This window comes from Cyclospora cayetanensis, unplaced genomic scaffold (genome assembly GCF_002999335.1).
Source record: "Cyclospora cayetanensis isolate NF1_C8 unplaced genomic scaffold, CcayRef3 CcayRef3_contig_218, whole genome shotgun sequence".
Classification (NCBI taxonomy): domain Eukaryota; phylum Apicomplexa; class Conoidasida; order Eucoccidiorida; family Eimeriidae; genus Cyclospora; species Cyclospora cayetanensis.
The window spans coordinates 13,975-33,332 of NW_020312168.1; the positions used below are offsets into that span (position 1 = coordinate 13,975).

General features: G+C 52.3%; 2 protein-coding genes across 2 annotated transcripts; one reads left to right on the plus strand and one right to left on the minus strand.

Annotated features, from left to right (window-relative positions):
* The first annotated feature begins 3,110 nt into the window (after positions 1-3,110).
* On the plus strand, positions 3,111-10,888 carry LOC34623458 (structural maintenance of chromosomes protein 1A). Its single transcript, XM_026337975.1, has 17 exons — positions 3,111-3,471; positions 3,614-3,731; positions 3,851-4,079; positions 4,276-4,349; positions 4,486-4,651; positions 4,901-5,116; positions 5,289-5,411; positions 5,783-5,998; positions 6,275-6,342; positions 6,601-6,721; positions 6,928-7,203; positions 7,581-7,805; positions 8,322-8,582; positions 9,176-9,391; positions 9,668-10,204; positions 10,340-10,468; positions 10,733-10,888. Exons 1-17 carry the CDS (start codon positions 3,111-3,113, stop codon positions 10,886-10,888), a joined length of 3,492 nt encoding a protein of 1,163 aa, XP_026193760.1.
* A 5,421-nt stretch (positions 10,889-16,309) lies between these two features.
* Positions 16,310-18,412, minus strand: LOC113147422. The gene is made up of 3 exons (XM_026337976.1): positions 18,293-18,412; positions 16,998-17,270; positions 16,310-16,525 (listed from the first exon to the last, which is right to left on the minus strand). Exons 1-3 carry the CDS (start codon positions 18,410-18,412, stop codon positions 16,310-16,312), a joined length of 609 nt encoding a protein of 202 aa, XP_026193761.1.
* Positions 18,413-19,358: the final 946 nt, after the last annotated feature.

Below are 19,358 nucleotides of genomic sequence, written 5' to 3' on the forward strand. Positions count from 1 at the left end.
GCTAGTTTTGTACTGTCTTCTCATAAATCTGTCGCACTTAAATGAAAATAGCCCGTAATAATGGGTTCCTGTTTAGTTTGAAGGGTTTTGCAGGCTGCTTTATTCTTTTCATCGAACCAACGGGCGTCCTCTCCGTCTGACGCTATGTTCCGTGACGAGCAGAAGGGTAACTTTTTCTGCCAACCTATTGGAATGTGTTGGAACTTTATTGCATACATATGTGTGTAGCTCTGCTTCCGAGAACCTCTTCTATAGCTGAAGAGTGGGCCTGTGGCCAAAACGTTTCACATTTGCGAGCGGCGAACATTGGTGCGGCTGCTGCCACCGCTATTAATACTGCAGCACACCTGCCATTTCTACCGTTTCACGACAGAAGAATATAGAGCCATCGATAGGCCCGTCTTGCTCCAATGACTTTCGAGCGATGGCACTCATACGCATAATTGATAGGCACCACTAAAGGCCGAACCTGGGACAAAACTATGCCAAGAAGCAATCGGCAATTCGACGCCTTGGGAATCAGTGTTTTGCGAGGGGTGCAAACGTGCATCAAGTAATAATTGATGCATAGGCGGGCGTTTACCGTCAGCCACGCCTTCCCACTGCCTGCTGCAGCGCTTGATACACCTTCGAGTCCTGCTGCGGCTAAGCGAAGCAGCTTTTGTACCCTCGACACTCAAAACGTCGAAAAGACACTGATAAGGAAACGGGCTTTCTAGCATGCTTCCATACTTAGTTGTTGTCTTTTTGGGAAAAGCATTCCTCCCCAGCTAACGAGGGCACCCCTGGGTCTCTGCGACGCAGCAACTCTTCACTTGATTTTGGTATGCCTCCAAGACAAGCATCTAAAACACCCAACTCGTGAGTCTGCCAGTTGCGCTACATGTAGGTGCAGGGGACGCACAAAACTCCGGTAGTGTAAGGGCGAACATGATGAGTGCACTCCCTTTGAGAACAACTACGGTTCACTGTAGTACTCAGTAACTAAGCTTTACTCCAAGTGAAGCCTGTTCGCATTCTCCTTGTTGGGCAGCATAACCTATGTTCTATGAATGATGAGTAGACGTCACGCATCCTACTCATCATTCGTTTTTTCGGGAAAAGAAATATACATACCCAAACAAAAATGAATGTTCGTAAGGTTCGGCTCCTCACAGGACACCGGCGCCCCCAAAGGGTTTACGTGGGGCTTCTTGTTTAGGAACGAGGTGCACGGAGGGTCTGGAAGAGATGATTCGTCTTTCTTTGTGATCCACGTATGCTGGCAATACGGAACCAAGCGCCGTTTTCTCGAGTTTCAGCATTGCTTGCCAGAGAGTTCTTCCGAACTGCAATCCAGTCTTGAGTACTCCATACAAGCAACCCCACAGAAGGAGCCTCAGATTCCACCCTGCATTCTTGCTGGAGGCACTCTGACCCAAACCCTGCCAATAAAACACGCGTGGTCGGTATGTGCATCTTTTCACTAGCTGCCTATTTTTCTTGCCGTACCTCGCAAGGTTTTAGGAAGGAAAACTATCTCGGTCTCCAGTACCTGCCCCGTCTGGGTACTCCAGATGCTGGTTTATCTAAGCACGGAGTACGCACAGGCACATAAGGTACACTGCTGCAGCATGGAGCCTATAGCTGGAAAAGTTGGAGTTAGACACGTTCTACTAAACTACACATGTTGACTATGCACTTGTGAAGATTTAACTGGATGGTCTCTCTTCGTATGCCTCATTGTCGCAGTGTACTGTTGCCCCAATACAATGCTGTGTGACTGCGAGCTACTTTTTATGTGCAACCAGCTGTGAAGGCTCGGAGCGCTCACATGGTGCAACCACGCTCGGCACGACAGTTTCTCCCCTCCCATGTCAGGAAATCTGCGGCACAGGGTCAGGGGAAGGCGGGAGCTCTTACGAGAGATGCTTGAAAACTGCTCGTTAAGTTCGCCTTGATTCCGGAGCTTAGTGTCTCTCTACAGAGACCTCTGGCAAAGCGTTACAGAACCAACACTCTTCAATAGCGAGTAAAATCTGTATGCCGCCTGGCCAGACTGCCACATATTCAGTAGATTATAAGTGTAGCAAGTTTGGTGGTAGCATTTTGGACGTAGCTCGACCAGCTGCAATAGATCTTTCCTCCGCTCCCTGTTTACAGGAGTGCTGATTTGCACCCCAGGGAATGAAAGCCATTACCTTCCGCAATACCTTGACCCTGATTCTATCAGATGTCACAGAATATACAAGAATGCAGGTGAATTTCTTAAACTATTATCGTACTTCGGACCAAATCATATCCTTTGGAGAGCCTAGAAGGGACCATGCATACAAGCAACAGGAACTCGATTGCAAGTCACCTACGCAATATGTGATGAATCATGAGTTTTAAGGCTGGGAATCTCCGATGAATAGTTTCCACCCAATGAGTTTACGCCTCTAATTACCGTGAAGCATCCCATCGGACATCAGGACTTTTTAGCGACCCGTGCAAGGGGTGTTACCACTGCTGTACCCACCCCCGCAAGTCAGTGAAAATCAAGGATGGGGCCAAGTCCCAACGTAAATTTATAAAGAAAGCTACAAAAGGGCTTCTTACATGAAGAGGTCACGGTTTTCAGTACATGGCTAAGGCAACATAGTCTATGCGTTCCACATGCCGTGGTTCTTTGCGGTGGCGGCCATTCGCTGCTCTTCGATGAAATTAAGCGCCTTGAAGGCCTATTTCCTCCCACTATACTGGTTTATTTCCTTTTGATGCGTGAATACCTCGTGTTTTCGGCTGCCTTCCATCTTGGCTTACGCTCCTTTAAGTGCGACAGCTGCAACGGGTGTCTTTCCTAGGGGAGCACGGGGCAGCCAGTTGGCCTTCATCAGCGCTGTGATTGGCTTTCTCAAATTCTGCTTATTTTAGTTGATCTGCCCATTTAGGTGCCACCGTGCAGGATGCAGCGCGGGCAGCGCCGACATCCGTAACACCTGCTCAGACGTCCTTCAGTTGCTGCACCTGATACAGCGGCTGCATTTGAGAGGTGGTATTGCAGTATTATGCAGGAAATGGAGGCACAAAGTACCGGAAGTCTTGGCATCGGCAAGGATGACACACTACCACAGCAGCAAGTGGGCCAAATGGACAGTGACTCCCATGCGTTGTTTGGTGGCTGGGGGTTAGCACTGACCTCGCAGCAGCAGCAGCAGCAGCAGAACAGCAGCGACTCGCAGCTTCGACAGGCTTCTGGCTTCCCCTGCTCTATTGCCTCCTTGTTTGAAGACGCATCGCAGACACAGCAGCAACAGCAGCAGCAGCAGCCGCCCCCGCATCAGCAGCAACAGCAAGCTGACCAGCACCCTCCTTCTCCTTCATCTCCTCCAGCAGAACCACGATTCTTCTTGGAATATGTGGTCCTCGAAAACTTCAAGTCCTACAGCGGCCGACATGTATTGGGCCCCCTGCAGAGCAGCGTCGCCATCATAGGAGCGAACGGATCTGGTACGAACAAAGCCTGAAGCTAAGAGCACCGCCCCTGCAAACCCCTCCAGACTGCATGCGCCACACGGCATGGCCGCATTCTTGGCAAGAGGCGTCACAGGTTCCACAGCAGACAGTGTGAAGCGTTTGTGGTTGTGCGCAGGTAAAAGCAACATTGCGGATGCAATATGCTTTGGTCTTGGGGTAACAGGCCGCAGTCTGCGCAGCAACGCCCTGATGGATCTTCGTCACACAGCGGGAGAGGAGGGGGGCAGCCCACCGTAAGGAACTTCCCCCTGGTGCTGCTGCAGGCTTATAATTTCATGAAGCTTACTGCTTCCGCGCTAGACATGCCAACCCGCATGGCATTCGCGCAGTCGCTGTGTGCTTTTGCATGCAGCACTGCAGTGTCTCTGCATTTCCGCCGCCGTGCGTCCCAAGGCACGGAGGGGGAGGTTCTTGTGCTACAGCGTCAGATCACCAGCGGCAGCTCCGGCAGCAGCAGCAGTATTTACAGTGTAGATGATAAGCGGGTGACTGCAGAAGAATACCGTCGGATCCTTGGAGAAAGGCTCTCTCTTGGGCCTCATACAATAGCGGCCTCTATGTTGCTACAGGTAGTACGAAGTGCTGGTGTACGTACAGCTCGCGCTGCTGCCTGCTGCTGGTGCCTCCAAAAATAACTGCAGTGCAGCCCGTTACCATGGCCTCCTCAAGCACGATTTTGCCGTTTCCCAACGATTTTAAAATTATCATGCGTCACCATGCGGCTCCTCGGCAAACAAGGCCGTCTGCTCGCGTGTCTGCTCTCCATAAATGCCGCAGGGTGATTCGTCGGTGACGGCTGCGGCGAGGAACCCGCTTGAGCTTACACGACTAATCGAGCGCGTCGGTAGCAGGTCAGGCTCTGGCCATAAGGATTGAGACTGCAGACTTGGAGTGGGGTAGAACGAACGGCAGGCTGACTTTCGGCAACTGCTGATGAGACGTCAGGGTGTGTTTTTGTGCATCGCGCGTGGCTGGCTGGCGCTGCAGCGAGGACTGGCCCGAGCAGTTCGCTGCGGCTGAAGCTCGAGCGGCGACTTTGCGCAGAGAGGCACGCGCAGCCTTCAGCAGCAAGCAGCAGTTGCTCGCGTCCTTGCGAGTCTTACAGGCGCAGAAGAAGGAAGTAAACATGTACAAGGAGTTACAGGAGAAACTCGTTCGTCCCCACCCTTGATCCTCCCTATTCCCTCATTTCGCTGCGCTATTTTTTTCCTGATAGGCGCTTCTGCGTTTAGGCACTTGCGGCGATTGCACTTGCTCTCGGTGCCTCTGAGTATGCCTTTGATATAGAGCAGCCAAGGGTGTTCCCCTGCCTGCAGAGCAGATCTCCTCGGCATTTTGCCATGGCTTCGCTCTTGTGGTTGCGTGCTGCCTGCTTCTTTTCCAGGAGAGGCACCAGCGCGAGTCGCTCTTGCTGCAACTCTTTGTCGTGGATCGCCGTGCAGCGCAGCTGCACGAGCTGGAAACTGCCGAGACAGCACGAGCTGGAACCCTTCTGCTTGAGCTGCAGCAAAAGCTGCAGCAAGCCGAAACAGCCGATCAAAAGCGAATACGCGTCTCCTTGCAGTTAGAGCAGCGAAAAACCCTCACAAAGAAACAGGCAATCAAGACCAGCCTTGTGGTATGTTGCCACGAAGTGCTTAAATGCGTTTGAGAGAGCGCAGCCGTTATGCTGCTGGTACGAGGATCGACCACTTTGCGTCTTTCTTCCAAGAGTCCTCTGTTCGTCGATTAGGGAGGGAATCTCTTAGTTCGGGTGCTTTTGCCTCTCTTTTCTGTGTCTGGCTGCACAGCGTGCGGAGATGGTCGAATGTCTTGAGAGACTACGTTTCGCGGAGCAACAGCAGCAGCAGCAAGAGCATAAGCTGCTGCAGAAGCAGCAGGAGTGCAGCAAGCTGCGAGATCTGGAAAATGAAGTAAGAATGACGCACAGCCGTGCCTCCTGTAGACGTTTACTCTTAAGTCCTGGTGAGCAGCTCGTCTGTAGCATTCCCCGAGTAGACTGGCGGGATGCTCACAGATATAGGGGAGAGGCAGCGAGGCACACAGTGTCTGTCCATCCTGCATGTAGAGGAAGAAGAGTTTGTCATGCCGGGGAGCTGAGAAGTGAGGTGGTGTGCTCCAGTTTCAAACACTGGAGGTCTCTCGGCAGCGTTGTGTATGTTTTGTGGATATTTTGTGTATTTGTGTATATTTTGTATACGTGTGTATGTGCATGTATGTGCATGTATGTGCATGGTGTGTGTGTGTGTGTATGTGCATGTGCATGTGTGTGGCATCTGTGCAGCTTTCTGCCGAAGTTATCCGGCTGTCAGACGAGCAGCACCGTATCAAGGACGATGTGGAAGCGAAGCAAAAGTTTTTGCGGCAGAAGCTATCGCAGGAGCAGCAAGCCAATTTGCTGCAGCTGCAGCAGGTAGCAAGCGGCAGACTCGCCGAACTCAAGCAGCAGCTTGCCACCAAGAAGCCGCTTTTGCAGCAAGCCACGAGCGCCCTTGACATCGTACGGCACTTGCACATAGTTTAGCCTCTTGCTCTCTCGTCTGGTCGTTGCATGCATGCAACGCTTACGTCTGGCTAGCAGGCAGCCAGTGGGGGCATTGGTAGCTCTGGTAGCAGCAAGGTTGCCATCTCTAGCGTCCTCCGCAACGTGAACGACTGTTCTGCTTACCTGAAAACACCCGAAACGCATGCGCTGACCAGATTCAGAATCGACGCTTCCTGCCGCTGCATGCCACAGTTCAAGATGTCTGTCTGCGATTTGAGTGCTGGGCTGTAGCTCGAGAGAGAGTGCGTAGAACTTGAACGACGTATAGCCTGTTTTCGAGAACTGGGAGTACGTAACTGTCTGACTTCCCTCATGATGATGATGCTGAGCGAGTGGTCAAGAGGAAAAAATGCTTGCGAGAAATTGTGAAGGCCTTTAAGAAAAGCGACAGTTCCTCCTCCCGCTGATGCTGCTCCTGCTGCTGCTGCTCTTGCTGCTGCTGCTCTTGCTGCTGCTGCTCTTGCTCTTGCTGTTGCAGGACCAAGAGCAGTTGCAAGAAAGCCAAGCGTGTTGTGGCTGGATGTTGACGATGCGAGACTGTTGCTTTCTGCTGTGCTGTGCCTTGCGCAGAGCGAGGCGCAGCAGAAACAAACGGCTGCTGCAGAAACGCTTCAGCGGCTCCTGAAGGAAGCTGCTGGTGTCAAGGAGGCTATGGCAGAAGCCCATGAGCAAACCAGAGTGCGTTCAGACTCCCCCCTGCATTAATTGGGAGCTGCCTCTGTTCCCCAGGCCTGCATGGCGTGCCGCTGCCGATTTTTTCGCATGCTGTTCAGCATCCGCAGCCGCTAAAGCTTGCATGCGTCGCAAAAGTACGCGCGCTTTGTGTGCCTCCACAAAACAGCGCGTGTCGGACACCTGGCTGCTGTATGTGCTGCGCGACGCAGACAAGCGCAGCTCGCCGTGAGGAACTCTTGAGGCTCCAGAAGGATTTGCAGGAGCAGTTGGCTCTCGTGCGAGGCTTGCAACACGATTCGAATCAGCATCAGCAGCTTTTGCAAGTCTATGAAGATCTGCGCACGAAGGCGATGCTGCAAGATTCGTTGTATGGTACTGCGGGAGAGTGTTGCAGCCCCTCGAACAAGCGATTCGCGCTTGCAGTTGCTGCAGCTGTCGGCCGATGGAGAAACGCACTCGTAGTGAAGAATGTTGCAACTGCCAACGTACGCGCATGCCGCAGCGGCTCGTCTTTATTAGCCTTGGCACCTCTCAGGGAGGCATGGTGCCCTAGCCGTTTTAGTGATGGCTTCCCTACGCATGCATACTCGGGGCCGTTGACTCGCCTCAAAGCTGCAGAGGAGCAGCCGCTATTCCCTCGCAGCAGACATGCATGCATATGTGTCTGTGTCTGTATGTTGGTCTGGGTGTATGTGTGTGTCTGTGTGTCTGTGTCTGTATGTGTTTGTGTGTGTCTATGTCTGTATGTGAATGTGTGTGAAAATCGCGCTGTCAAACCGCAAATACACCCATCTCTACTGTACTGATCTGCATGGATGCTCTACACGCGTCTCTTGGATTCTTCGCACACTCCTGCACGCAGGCAGCCATTCAACATCTGAGATCCAACCGCCTTCAAGCAGTGGACTTTCTGCCGCTGGATAGACTGCGGGAGAGACGATCGCGCTGCAGCAGCGATGAACAGCCGGAAATCTCCAGTGAAGGGGGCGCCTTCTTTGAGCCTCCAAACTGCGACAGTTTACCTCCACAGTGTCGGTGGGCTGTGGACTGTGTGGCATGCGACTCTGAGCTGAGAGCTGTTGTTGAGGTAAGTTCGGATTTCTCGTGTTGTTGCATGCATGTGGAGGCGGCTTTTTCGCCTAGTGCCATGGCTATTGCCTCCTTCCGTGTTGCACAAGAGCCCACACTATCGCAGACGCTATCTGCTCACTCTCTGCTCGCTATCTGCTCGCTCCCTGCTTTTGCGTGCAAAAACACGCATGCCTGCTCAGAGGTCCTCTGTAAGCATGGTGAAAAGCAGCCTCTATCCACGCTATTCCCCCCTTCCCATGTGTGCAGCAGCAGGCAGCACACGGAAATTTTTCTCGCAATCAGAAACTTTTACACCTGCATCATGTCCACCACCTACACGCGTAAAGGCGCTGTGCGGGAAGAGCAACCCTCTGAAACACACTGATGGCTTCTCAAGCCATCAGTGTGTTTCAGAGGGTTGCTCTTTCAAGGAGCCTTGATGTATCTTACCACGCATGCGTGGCGAGGATGCGCGCATATGCACATATAGGCGTGTCTGTGATCCTTTTTAAATGCTTGTGTGGGATCGCAGTTCGTCTTGTCTGACTGCATCGTTGTTCCCTCCCTCATTGTTGCCCAGCAGCTAAAGGCAACACCTGCCTTCAGCAAGTTTAGGTTTGTTTCGCTGGAGGGAGAACGATTGCAGCACAGCGGAGTTTACGCCATCGACTCTGGTGCGGCAACAGCGGCTATCCCCAACGCCACAGGCCGAATGCATGCCCTTCAGCATGACGAACTCTTGCGCAGAGCAGAGGAAATCCACAAGGAGCTTCACAAGATTGATATTCTCGAGGTATATTTGTGTGTATGTATGTGTGTATGTATATGTATGTGTATGTATGTATATGTATGTATGTGTATGTATATGTATGTATGTGTATCTATGTATGTGTATGTGTATGTATGTATGTGTATGTGTATGTATGTGTATGTATGTATGTATGTGTGTATAGATGTATGTGTATGTATGTATGTGTATATATGTGTGTATGTATGTATGTGTATGTGTATGTATGTATGTGTATGTATGTATGTGTATGTATGTGTGTATGTATGTGTATGTGTATGTATGTGTATGTATGTGTATGTGTATGTATGTGTGTATATATGTATGTGTGTATGTATGTATGTGTATGCATTTGAGCATGCGCTCTCTGCGTGCCAGGGGTGGTTCTATGATAGCCACAGGGGGGAGAATCGGTGCAAAGTGGGCAGTATACAGCACAGAAAAGAGGGGAAGCGGGCAGACTTGCCTAGTCTTTGCTGGAGCGTTGAGAGCAGCATGTATGTCATGTCCTTTCAGACTCCTTCCACACACACACATCCGGAGATCTCTGGAAGTTGGTGTGCTGGCTACTTTGCGGTGTGGCATCCTTCTTTCTGCAGAGCGGTGGATCGGAGATTTCTCAGAGGCGGCAGCAGCAGCTAGACAGATTGCACAGGTTAGCGCTCCAGCAGCAAACCAAGCAGAAAGCGTGGGAGCAACAACAAGAGCAGCAGGAGCAACAGCTGCAGCAGCTGTTGCAGCAGCACGCCCAACTGAGGGAGCGATGCGACATCCAAAAGCAGCGTGCAGCAACCCTCGCAAAAGAAGTTGAGGAGGTAGGTAGAGGACTACATATATATATGTATATGTATATATGTATATGTATATATATATATATACCAATGAAGCAAGCTGCTTGCGGGGTGTTTCGAAGAACTTCTCTGTCTGCAAGAGGCCCTTTGAATAAAAGACTCCAGGAGCACGAGCATCCTCGCTTCTCTGCGTTTTGGTGCAGCTTGTACCACCCTAGCATGCATGTATGCCAGAAAGACGCAACGCATGCACTTATTTATTACCGTCTCCTGCGCTTTGGTGTGTGCTTGCATGCGAAGCTGCAAGAGGCTTCCGCCGATGCGCAGGCAGCCGCGATGGCCAGGCTTTCCAAGGAGCTTAAACTGTCGCAGGCAGAGTTGCGCGATCTTCTGCTGGAGCGAGAGCAGCAGCAACAGCAGCGAAGCCTTGCTGCGAAGCTTCACGTGCAGCAGCTGCGGCTCGAGGCGGAGCTGAAGGACTGCCGTAACCGTCTGCAGGATGCCACGGAGACAGCAGAGGCTGCAGGTGCAGAGCTCAAACAGCAGAACCTACGTGACAGCCTGACGCAGCAGCTCGCCAAATACGAGCAGCAGCTGGAAGCCGCAGAGCAGCAGCACCACGAGAGGGTCGAGCAGCAGACGCAGCAGCAAAAGGCTTTGCAGGAAGTAGAGGGGCAGCTGCAGCAACTGAGAGACGATTCGGATCGATTGCTGCGGGAGAAGGCAGCAGCAACGGCAGCAGCAGTCGCAGCGAAGCAGCAACAGCAGCAACAGTATGCAGAAGCGGTTCATGTATTGAGGCAGGCTGATGCACTTGGCGTAGAGCTGCCCTTGCAGGTAGGAGCTGCAAGGCGCCTACCCTTGAGCGACTTGCTCCAGTAGTAGTATGGCCTGAGGAAGGGAGGGAGACGGAAGAGACACATCTGCCCCTGTTTAAATTGCATGATGAGCATCAAATGTCTGCTTTTTCAGCGTGGATCGTGGTCCGATGTACAACAGTTTCTCTCTGCATCCGAAGCCTCGCACCAGCCAGACAGCTTTTCCAGCCTCAGCGCTTTCTTTTCGATGGACTGGAACGCCCTCCCCTCCAACCTTCGGCAGGTAAGGCGAGAACGTGTTTCTCCTGCGTGTGCAGTCAGCGCATGTGCGAACAGCTCTAAGCGGGAGCGGCATAGGTTGTGCTAGCAGGCAGGAGAAAAGGCACTCAATCAAGACACTCTTGAAATTCATAAGGCGGATGTGCAAGGAGCAACCACCTGCCAGCGTTTTCAGCGGCGATCTGTGATACGTTGACTGTGTGCTGCCCATGCAGCTTTTTGAACGGCATCTGGAGACTCCCTCGCGGCTGCGCGCTGAGCTGGCAAGCCTGCAGCAGCAGCAACAGCAGCTGCAGGAGCAACTACGCGAGCTGAATCCGAATTTCAAGGTCGATCAGAAGCTCGAGGAAGTGAAGACACAGCTCCAGCAGCAAGAGGAGGCTCAGCAGTCGCAGCGTCTTGCGGCAACACAAGCAGAAGATGACCTAAAGGCTTTGCGTATCAACCGGAAGAACGCTTTCATGCGCTGCTTCCTCCACTGTCAGAAGGTCCTTACCCTCATATTTGCCCACTTATCTGCCGGAGGGCCTCTACAGGATCAGCAGGAGCTTCATCAGGAAAGCTCCAACAACTTGTTGATGCTGCAAGACGACTCGATGGAGCCGTGGCAGCAGCAGCAGCCTCCCCACCAACGCCATCAGTTCGACTGTGTCGTTGGTCAAGCCTTTCTTGACCTCGAAAGCTCGACAGCCCTTGCAAGAGACGAAGAGCCTTTCAACTGGTTAGCCTGGAGGCGTCTACTGGCGTTGTTCTCGCTATTGGCTGCACAACAGCACCACCCCGCTGCCGTAGAGAGCCTGCGCTCCTGCTACCCCTACTCGAGCTGCATGCCTGTGACTACTGACTGTGTCTTCAGCGGAGTCTTGATGGTGTGCAAGTATCCGACAAAGCGCTTCATGGAATTCGGGCAGCTGAGTGGTGGCGAGCAACACCTTGCAGGTCTTGCCTTGTCCCTTGCACTCTCCTCGTTCAATCCCGTGAGCTGCGCCTCCTGCGGTGCATCCTCGCAGTGTAGCCACGAGTTCGATTTGTCACCAACAACGCGCATGCACCATTCTAGCACGGGGAGGCGACATGCCTGATGCCGCTTTCTGCTGCTGCCGTTTCGTCCTGCTGGAATGTGCTGCTGTCCAGACACCGAGTGCCATGCGGCCTGCCCCGGGGATCTCCCTGTAGACTGGGGCAGCCGCGCGACACACGTGGCGGTAAGCATGAGCAGAGGTTTAGTGTTAGAACTAAAGTATACACGTGTCGAATCTTCAGAGGGTTCCGTTTCTGCTACTCGACGAAGTTGACGCGCATCTGGACAGGACGCGCCTGGGCCGCCTTGCTGCGTTGATTCGGGAGATATCAGGAAACAACAAGATTCAGTCGGTATTCGTAACACACAAGGAAAAGTAAGGCGTCTCCACAAGCCTTTGAAGTAGAAACGGATGTTTGTGAATCTATGTGGATGAATTCTCAAATGTGGTCAAGTGCAGTGTAGGAGGAGCACCTTTTTATGAACCACAGGTCTGGCGTACTTCCTAGACATCTTGTGCATCGAAGACTGTTCGTTGCTGCTTTAAAACCGAAAACGGGGGGCCCTTCGAGTGGCATTGTGTCCACTGTCCTTGCAGGCTGTTTACTGCAGCGGATCTCCTTATTGGTGTCGTAGGGGATGCCGCCCGTGCGGAGTCGCGCTGCTTTCTCTTCGACATTCGACCATACAGACAGCGCGAGCAGCCCTGTCCATTCGATCGTTCTGACGTCCCTCATCCACAGACCGTTTCGTCGTAAACCTATTGAAGAGGGGCTGTGTTTGTACTTGGAAGCGCCAGGGCAGCTGCGCATGCCGCGCTGCACCGAAGAACATAGGAGAACTTGTACCAGTCTCTAGAGTGTATAGCTTCGACCTCCTAGCCTTTTCTGTGACTTCCCGTTTTCGTAAAATGACCGCCAACGGTGGAGAATCAGGCTTTCAGCCTGGCTACATATATTCATTATGACACATGCAAAAAAAACCCTGGCGGTTGACACCCAAATCCGGGCTTCTGTAGAGGCACTTTTAACGTGCGTGGGAGCATAAGGGACTGCGGATGCGTTTTTTCACCGCATCGATGGCAGCCATTTCGCGTAAATCGGCGCAATAAGCTATAGCCTAAACCAGTGCGATCGGTAGACATGGACTCCGACGGGCGCCTCACTGTAAAGCACTGCGGAGAGTATAGTTTCTCAGTCCATGATGCCGATTAGTCTATTTGTTCAAAGCCACATGGAAACGCTGCTCCTGATCCTCCGCTGACTGTGTTTCTCCACGCTTCATATTTTGAAATTGGAGCGGATCGACTGCCGGTGGGCACTTTCCTGGCCTGGCCGTCTGGGCAGACATCTGCATGAATTACTACTATCATCGACGCTTCGGCACTCTGGTTCTCTATAAACTACACCTAATAAGTCATGCATACGCCCAGGGGTAAAAGCTTTACGGTAACATGCGTCGTAAGCACCACAGCTTACTTTTGGTTGGGGAGGTGCAAAACTCTTCGGCCTGCTGGAGGCAAAATAATGAGGGGAAGTTTGTTTCAGGGGCGGACGAGGTAGCGGTCCACACACGTTTAATATCCAGTGTATAGCCCCACGGCGTCAATTTACAATCTATATGGCCATGAAGTGCTATTCATATGTACTGTCACTGTGTGTTGATCAAGCGCAAACCTTTGATGGCATTCTGAATACTCATAAGGCTCCTTTCACGCTTCGCGCTCACAAACATGCGAGTGCCCTGCTGGACGGATGCCCACAAACCGGGGCAGTTTTCTGTGCGAAGGCGCCACGCAGCGCGTACGCACACTGCAGGCACTGGCATACTCTCCTAATTTCACGGTCTGCAGTTATCGGTAAACGAATTTTAGTTTTGCAAAACAGCACTTTGTTTTGTCCGATCCACAATTTTCCTCCGCCGAACTGATTAAGCGTTCGGATGCTTGTAGAGTGCCTATGATGCTGTTCAACTTTCGGTTGCGTAGTTCGCTGGTTGCACTACGGAGTTCCAGGGCCCTTCCGCCAAAATGCCAATAGGCTATGGACATCTGAAGATGTGCTGTGATTTGGCAAGCGTTCTAGGAGTTTTGGCTGTAGCAATGTATCATGTGTACAGAAAGCATCCTACGGGTCTTCCACTAGGAACGAGTGTGCCCTCTGCTCTGGAGAAAGTGTTCTCTAGAGAGCATCTTGACAATTCGCGTGGAGTCGCAAAGCCATTTGTAAGAGGACGTTATTCCTCTGCAAGACACGTGCTGGAGAGGCAGATTATTGAAAGTTTTTCGATGGCTGTGCACCAATGTACTGTACATCAATAAGGGCAGTTCGCAAACAAACGAATTCTGCGCGAATATCTCTCCATGCAAAGAGGCAAAGGCTTATTAATCAGAAGAGGCACTGCGAATGCCGCAGGAGCTGCTGCGGGTGCGTTTTCTAAAGCAGGACCACAGCTGTCAGACGGCAAGCTGCACATTGTCCCACAAAAGAGAAGGACGATTCCTTTCAAAATTAGTTTTCGATGAACAAGGAATTAAGTCCTATTCATCAACGAGTCAACTGTCTCGTCCATGGCAAACTGGTGCCAGGGTCCTTCTGGCCCCTTGGCCGAGCCTCTCATTAAATAGTGCCGTTCTTAGTTGCAGAAACGTCCAATAAAACACGGCAAAATTAAAGGCGTTGTGCAGCTCATGGTCCGGCGTTACATACGCGCAAAGATGGGGAAGGATGCAAGTAAGGATTGGCGAGTTAGCCCTCTGAACCAGCATCGGCCGCACACGAGCATACGCATGATTTTATTCATGCAGTAGGCATATCTAGAAAAAGTGCACTGTAAGATCGCTTGGACTAGGCTGCTGGGTGGGGGAAACATAGCGATCGGCGTACTTGGCGGGGAGCGCATCCGGCTGTGATGCATCAAAACAGAAAGCACGTCTGAACTTGTGGATTCTGTTTACGAGGGCCTGCGAAAACGAAGGCGACATCATCCAGTAAGTTTGGATTTTTCATGCAGATTGCGAGAATGCTGTCGCCGTGAAGAGATACAACGCGCTAAGTGAGATGAACTAGGAAACGGGGGTTGGAAAAAATTTGTGCACCGGGGATTCGTAGCCATGACCAACCTGAAGCTGCGCCTCTTCGCGATACTCTGGTGAGAGTTCCAGCAAAGCGTCACTCGCGCATGCCTCTTCTGATGCACTGCCAGTGCGGTGGAGAACCCCGAGAGCAACAAAGCCCTCAACTCCCCGACTGATGGTCGGGAAGGAGGAGCTTTCATAAAACGGCTGCAATGACAACTCGCACTTCCAGCGCACGTCTGCCCACTCACATTCACCGCCACAGGCTTTCTCAACACTATCAGAGTCCCGACATAGCGGCTTGCACACATCTTATCACTCCTAGCTACAAAAAATATACTCGGTTACTCAACGAACTAGAAAAGCAGTAGCCAGCGTTCCCTTGGGAAGTTCACCTCACCACTAGGCCTCCCGCACACCCTCAGCCCTCCTTCCATCACTGACAAAAAAATACCGCTTCCCTTTCGCTTCAAAGCGATTCGAGACGTACAAGAATGCGTTGCTTGCAAAGTCCATCGGCAAGCCAGTGAGCGCGAGCCACCAGCTGATGCTTCTTGAGCTGACGCGCTGCACAGGCGAGAGCAACCCCTGAGTAACAAGAAACGCCACCATAGCAAGCACAACTATCACCCCAAGAAGAAGCCACGAGGTGTCACCAGCCGCCAGCACGGGCTGCCTGCCTCCCTATCCACTACAGTGCAAAAATGGTATCAGCCTTAGCACAGGAGAAGCGTGACGCTCTGCACGCACGCCAGTCCTGAACTGCACCGCGCTGAAGTGTATTTGCATTCAAATGATGCTGCGTTTGCAGGTGCTGTAGCTCACCACCACTGCTATGCACTTGGAGCGTAAATAGCGCATTTCCAAGAGCCCACATGCTATCCACGAAGGGCCACAAGAAGCTGCAAATCAGCAATACCAGCGCCTCTTGTTGGCGATTCAGGGAGAACCGGGGGGGCTGTGATCCGCCGTTACCGCTGTGCCTCGCGAGGATACCCCGCTTTTCCATGAGCAGTACAACCTGATACAAAAGCATGCAGTGCAAAGGACCCCAAATGCCTCTCCATCTGAGTGCAAATAACAGATAACCCCTCCGCAGGTGCCCCTCCAGCCCGTAGATAGACACTGCAGTAGCGAGAGGGCGAGGTACATACACACGAAAAAAACCCTAGATACATTTCTCTCCGCTGTGTGTAGAAGCTCACACTGTCAATCGCGTCCTCCTTGACTTTTCCCGCATACACAAAGTGGTCGCTCATGAGCTTGAGCAGGAAGCGTGTGCTGGCAACAATTTCGTCCATCGTGGCGCCCTCGGTCCAGGCAGCTGCTCCGCTGCACGCGGTAACTGCGACTGCTACGAACGCCTCGTTTGCAAACACGTGCATGCACTGATTGCGGTAGAAAGCCACCAACAACCGAGGAAGCTGCCCTTTAAGGGGTGCCCCCTGCGCGTCAAAAGCCTCTCCGCCATACCTTGAGGCTACCCGCCAGCCTCCGCATTTGCTCTCCGCAATTCCATCCAAATATCTTCCCAGCACTGTCCGAACGCATGCAGAAGGTTCGTACGAGAACCCACATATGCAGGGACTGAGGAGACCCCCTCGAGCGAGCAACTCGTCTCGCAGCCACGCCACTTGCGATATCTGCGGCATATAGCATGCAACACAGTCGCAAGACATTGCGCAACCTGCCGATACACGCGACCGCCTGTATTCCACACACGCATCTACTCATTCCCCTGTGTGCCTTCATGCCGGTGTCTGTACACCAGTCCACGACACCTGAGCGCCTCCCACTCCGTGGACGTTACCTTCACGGCGGAACGCATTACACACACTCACAAGGTCCTCCTCTCGGATGCCATCTCGGTGAAGCGCGAGAATGGTGCAAACCAAAGCCGTCGGTGTAACGTACAAACCCTCCGACAGCTTATCCATTATCCAATTCGAGACACCGCAAACAACCTACAGGACCCGCAACGATTACCACCGCATGCACATTGACCCCTGTGCAGCTGCGCGTACGCTCCATCAAACAAACCCATTTATAACAACAACCCCACCCCCCACTCCGTGGCATAACACGCATTGCATATTCGCTAAGGCTGTCTATGTTTGTTGCTGTGGAAGTCTTTCTATGTTTTTTTCCTGTATCTGTCTCTGGGTGTGGCTGCTTCTGTATTTTTCTGTATGTTTCTGTATGTGTGTTTCTGTACGTGTTTCTGCATGTGTGCTTGTTTCTGTGTTTTTCTGCATGTGTGTTTCCGTGTGTGTTTGTTTCTCTTTGTTTCTGTGTATGCCTGTCTCTTTGTGGGACCTTTAGCTCTACGTGAGGGCCTTTTAGAAAGCGGCTTTTGGACAGAGGCATGCGACTCAAGGCGGCTGCCTTCAAAAGCGACTCTTGAACTCAGCAGCACAGAACTCTTTTAAAGCCCACCTTGCGCTTGAGATCTTGGGAAATAGGAGGCAGCTTGCCGCCGGCTCTGAGAGCTGGATAGCTCTTTGGATGCGTAGGATCGAGTTGCTGCTGCTGCTCGCTTCGTGAAGCCTCCTGTACCGTTTCTCCTTTCCCGGGAGACACGAGGCATGGCTGCCCCATCAGTGGCGGAAGATTGTGAAACTGCGCCATCGGCGAAACGGTGGATTGCTGAAGGGCCCCTAGCAGCGGCTGCAGAGACGATTCTGTATTCCAATAGGCCACCAGATATTCCTGGGGGGATTGCAGCAACAGCGCAGTGGCTCACGCATGCATTTGGATGTACAAGGAGATTCTTAGGCGGCACCCCTTTTGACCTCGGGGAGTGCGCAGGCAGAAGAAGAGAGCAGGCAGAAGAAGAGAGCAGGGAGAAGAAGGCAGAAGGAGACAGCAGGCAGAAGAAGACAGCAGGCAGGCGAAGACAGAAGGCAGAAGAAGGCAGCAGGCAGAAGAAGACAGCAGGCAGAAGGAGACAGCAGGCAGAAGAAGACAGAAGAAGACAGAAGGCAGAAGAAGACAGCAGGCACAAGAGGGCACAAGAAGACAGAAGAAGACAGCAGGCAGAAGAAGACAGTAGCAGGCACAAGAGGGCACAAGAAGGAGACAGAAGACAGCAGGCAGAAGACAGAAGGCGCCTTGGATAATGACAGAGAGCAGGAGACTGCAAGGAGGAGAGTGCGACTGACTCTGAAGCTCAGAGGCGTCATCACGTTGATGCTTGCGGTGCCAAGCGGCCTATACCCTGGACCGAATTGGGGAGGCAATCCTTTAGATCCTGGACCGGCTTCGAGTTTGTGGTGATACGACTTGTCTGCAAGCAGTCGCGTTGCCTTCAGCACACGACTCAGAGCCTGTGACAGACGCCAGACAAAACTGGCGAAGCGTGATGTGTGGGAGTTTCATTTTAAGACCCCCTTCTCAAAAAAACACACTGCCAGGGCAGCTTTGTGCTGGCGCTGGTGATGGCGGGAGGGGGGTGGAGAAGGGGGAAAATCGTTTTTCCGCAGTCAGGAAAAAGAGCAGGTAAAAGGGATGCATGCATGCATCACGCAGGATGCATGCAGAGAACTATACAGTGCCCCCTCTTGCGCGCATGCTGACGCTGCACGAATGCCTTTAGATGCATCTGTACTGGGAGCTAGGGTGCTGCTTCTACCGACAGACGCAAGAGCAAGCACAGGCAGACCTATATACGGGCAGACGTAGACAGAGAGAGAGAGAGAAAGCAAGAGACAAAGAGAAAGAAAGAGACACACCTCAGCCTTCTTAGGCTCGCCTAATAGCTCTTGAGGAAAGGTTTCTGCCTCGAGGACCTTGTCGTAGGAAATCGCCATAGGCACGAAGGTGACATCTATAGAAGTGCCATCTAGCAGCATTTCCGCGATGTGGCTCAAGATGCCTGTCTTGGGGGGAAGCATGAGGCCTAAGAAGACAAGCGTCACGGAACGAACAAAGCCCAAAAAAGTCACCCTCGAAACACGCAACGTCAAGACACCCCTCCCCGGCACCCTCCAATAAACTCTCTGTCCTCTTCCGCAAGAAGAAGTGTGTCTGTGTATCTGTATTGACATTATGGCCCCCCCCATACACAGAAACGTAAATACGCCGAAGGTAGAGAAACGTCTGACGCGAACGCAGCGCCAGCTAAAAGCAGCAGGATTTCAAAGCGTTCTCGGGAGGCTACACTGGGCGAAACGTTCCCCAAAGGCAGGCATATTACGCATCCATTTCTTCGGAAAAGAGCACCCCAGCTGTAGGGGAAGCCTCAAAGACCGTGCAAGAGGACCGAAAAAAAAACTACGCCAAAGGAGAGAGAAGCCTCGCCTGTTTTGCTTCGGCCGCCTTCCAGGAAGACCTCCAGAACGCCGTATCTCCTGGCAACGCATCCCACGTAAAACTTGAGCAGCAGGCGCCTCAGCTTCTGCAAGAGCACTTGTTCCTGCCTTTCTCCTTTGGCCTTGCTGCCTCCGCGAACCACGAAGAAAGCCCCCGCACGCCGCAACACACGATGCACAACAGCGATCGAGCCGAAAGCCTCATCGGCCGCTATAAAGGGCAGCGGTATCCCGTAAGTAAAGCACACGTAGGAAACTAGAAGAAAATCCTGAAGGCGGACACAAAAATTCGGCGCAGAGATATATATGTATTTATATATGTAGATACATGCATATGTATATATGTATAGATAGCAGCAACAGAGACATAGTTGTGAAGGCCGAACCCCGTTAAATGCCTTTTCTCCCCTTTCGCTGCTAGTCAGCGTAAAGCGAGAGCAACGGCATCAAGAGCTCTGCAGTGTGGCAGCCCCAAATCTACGAAACA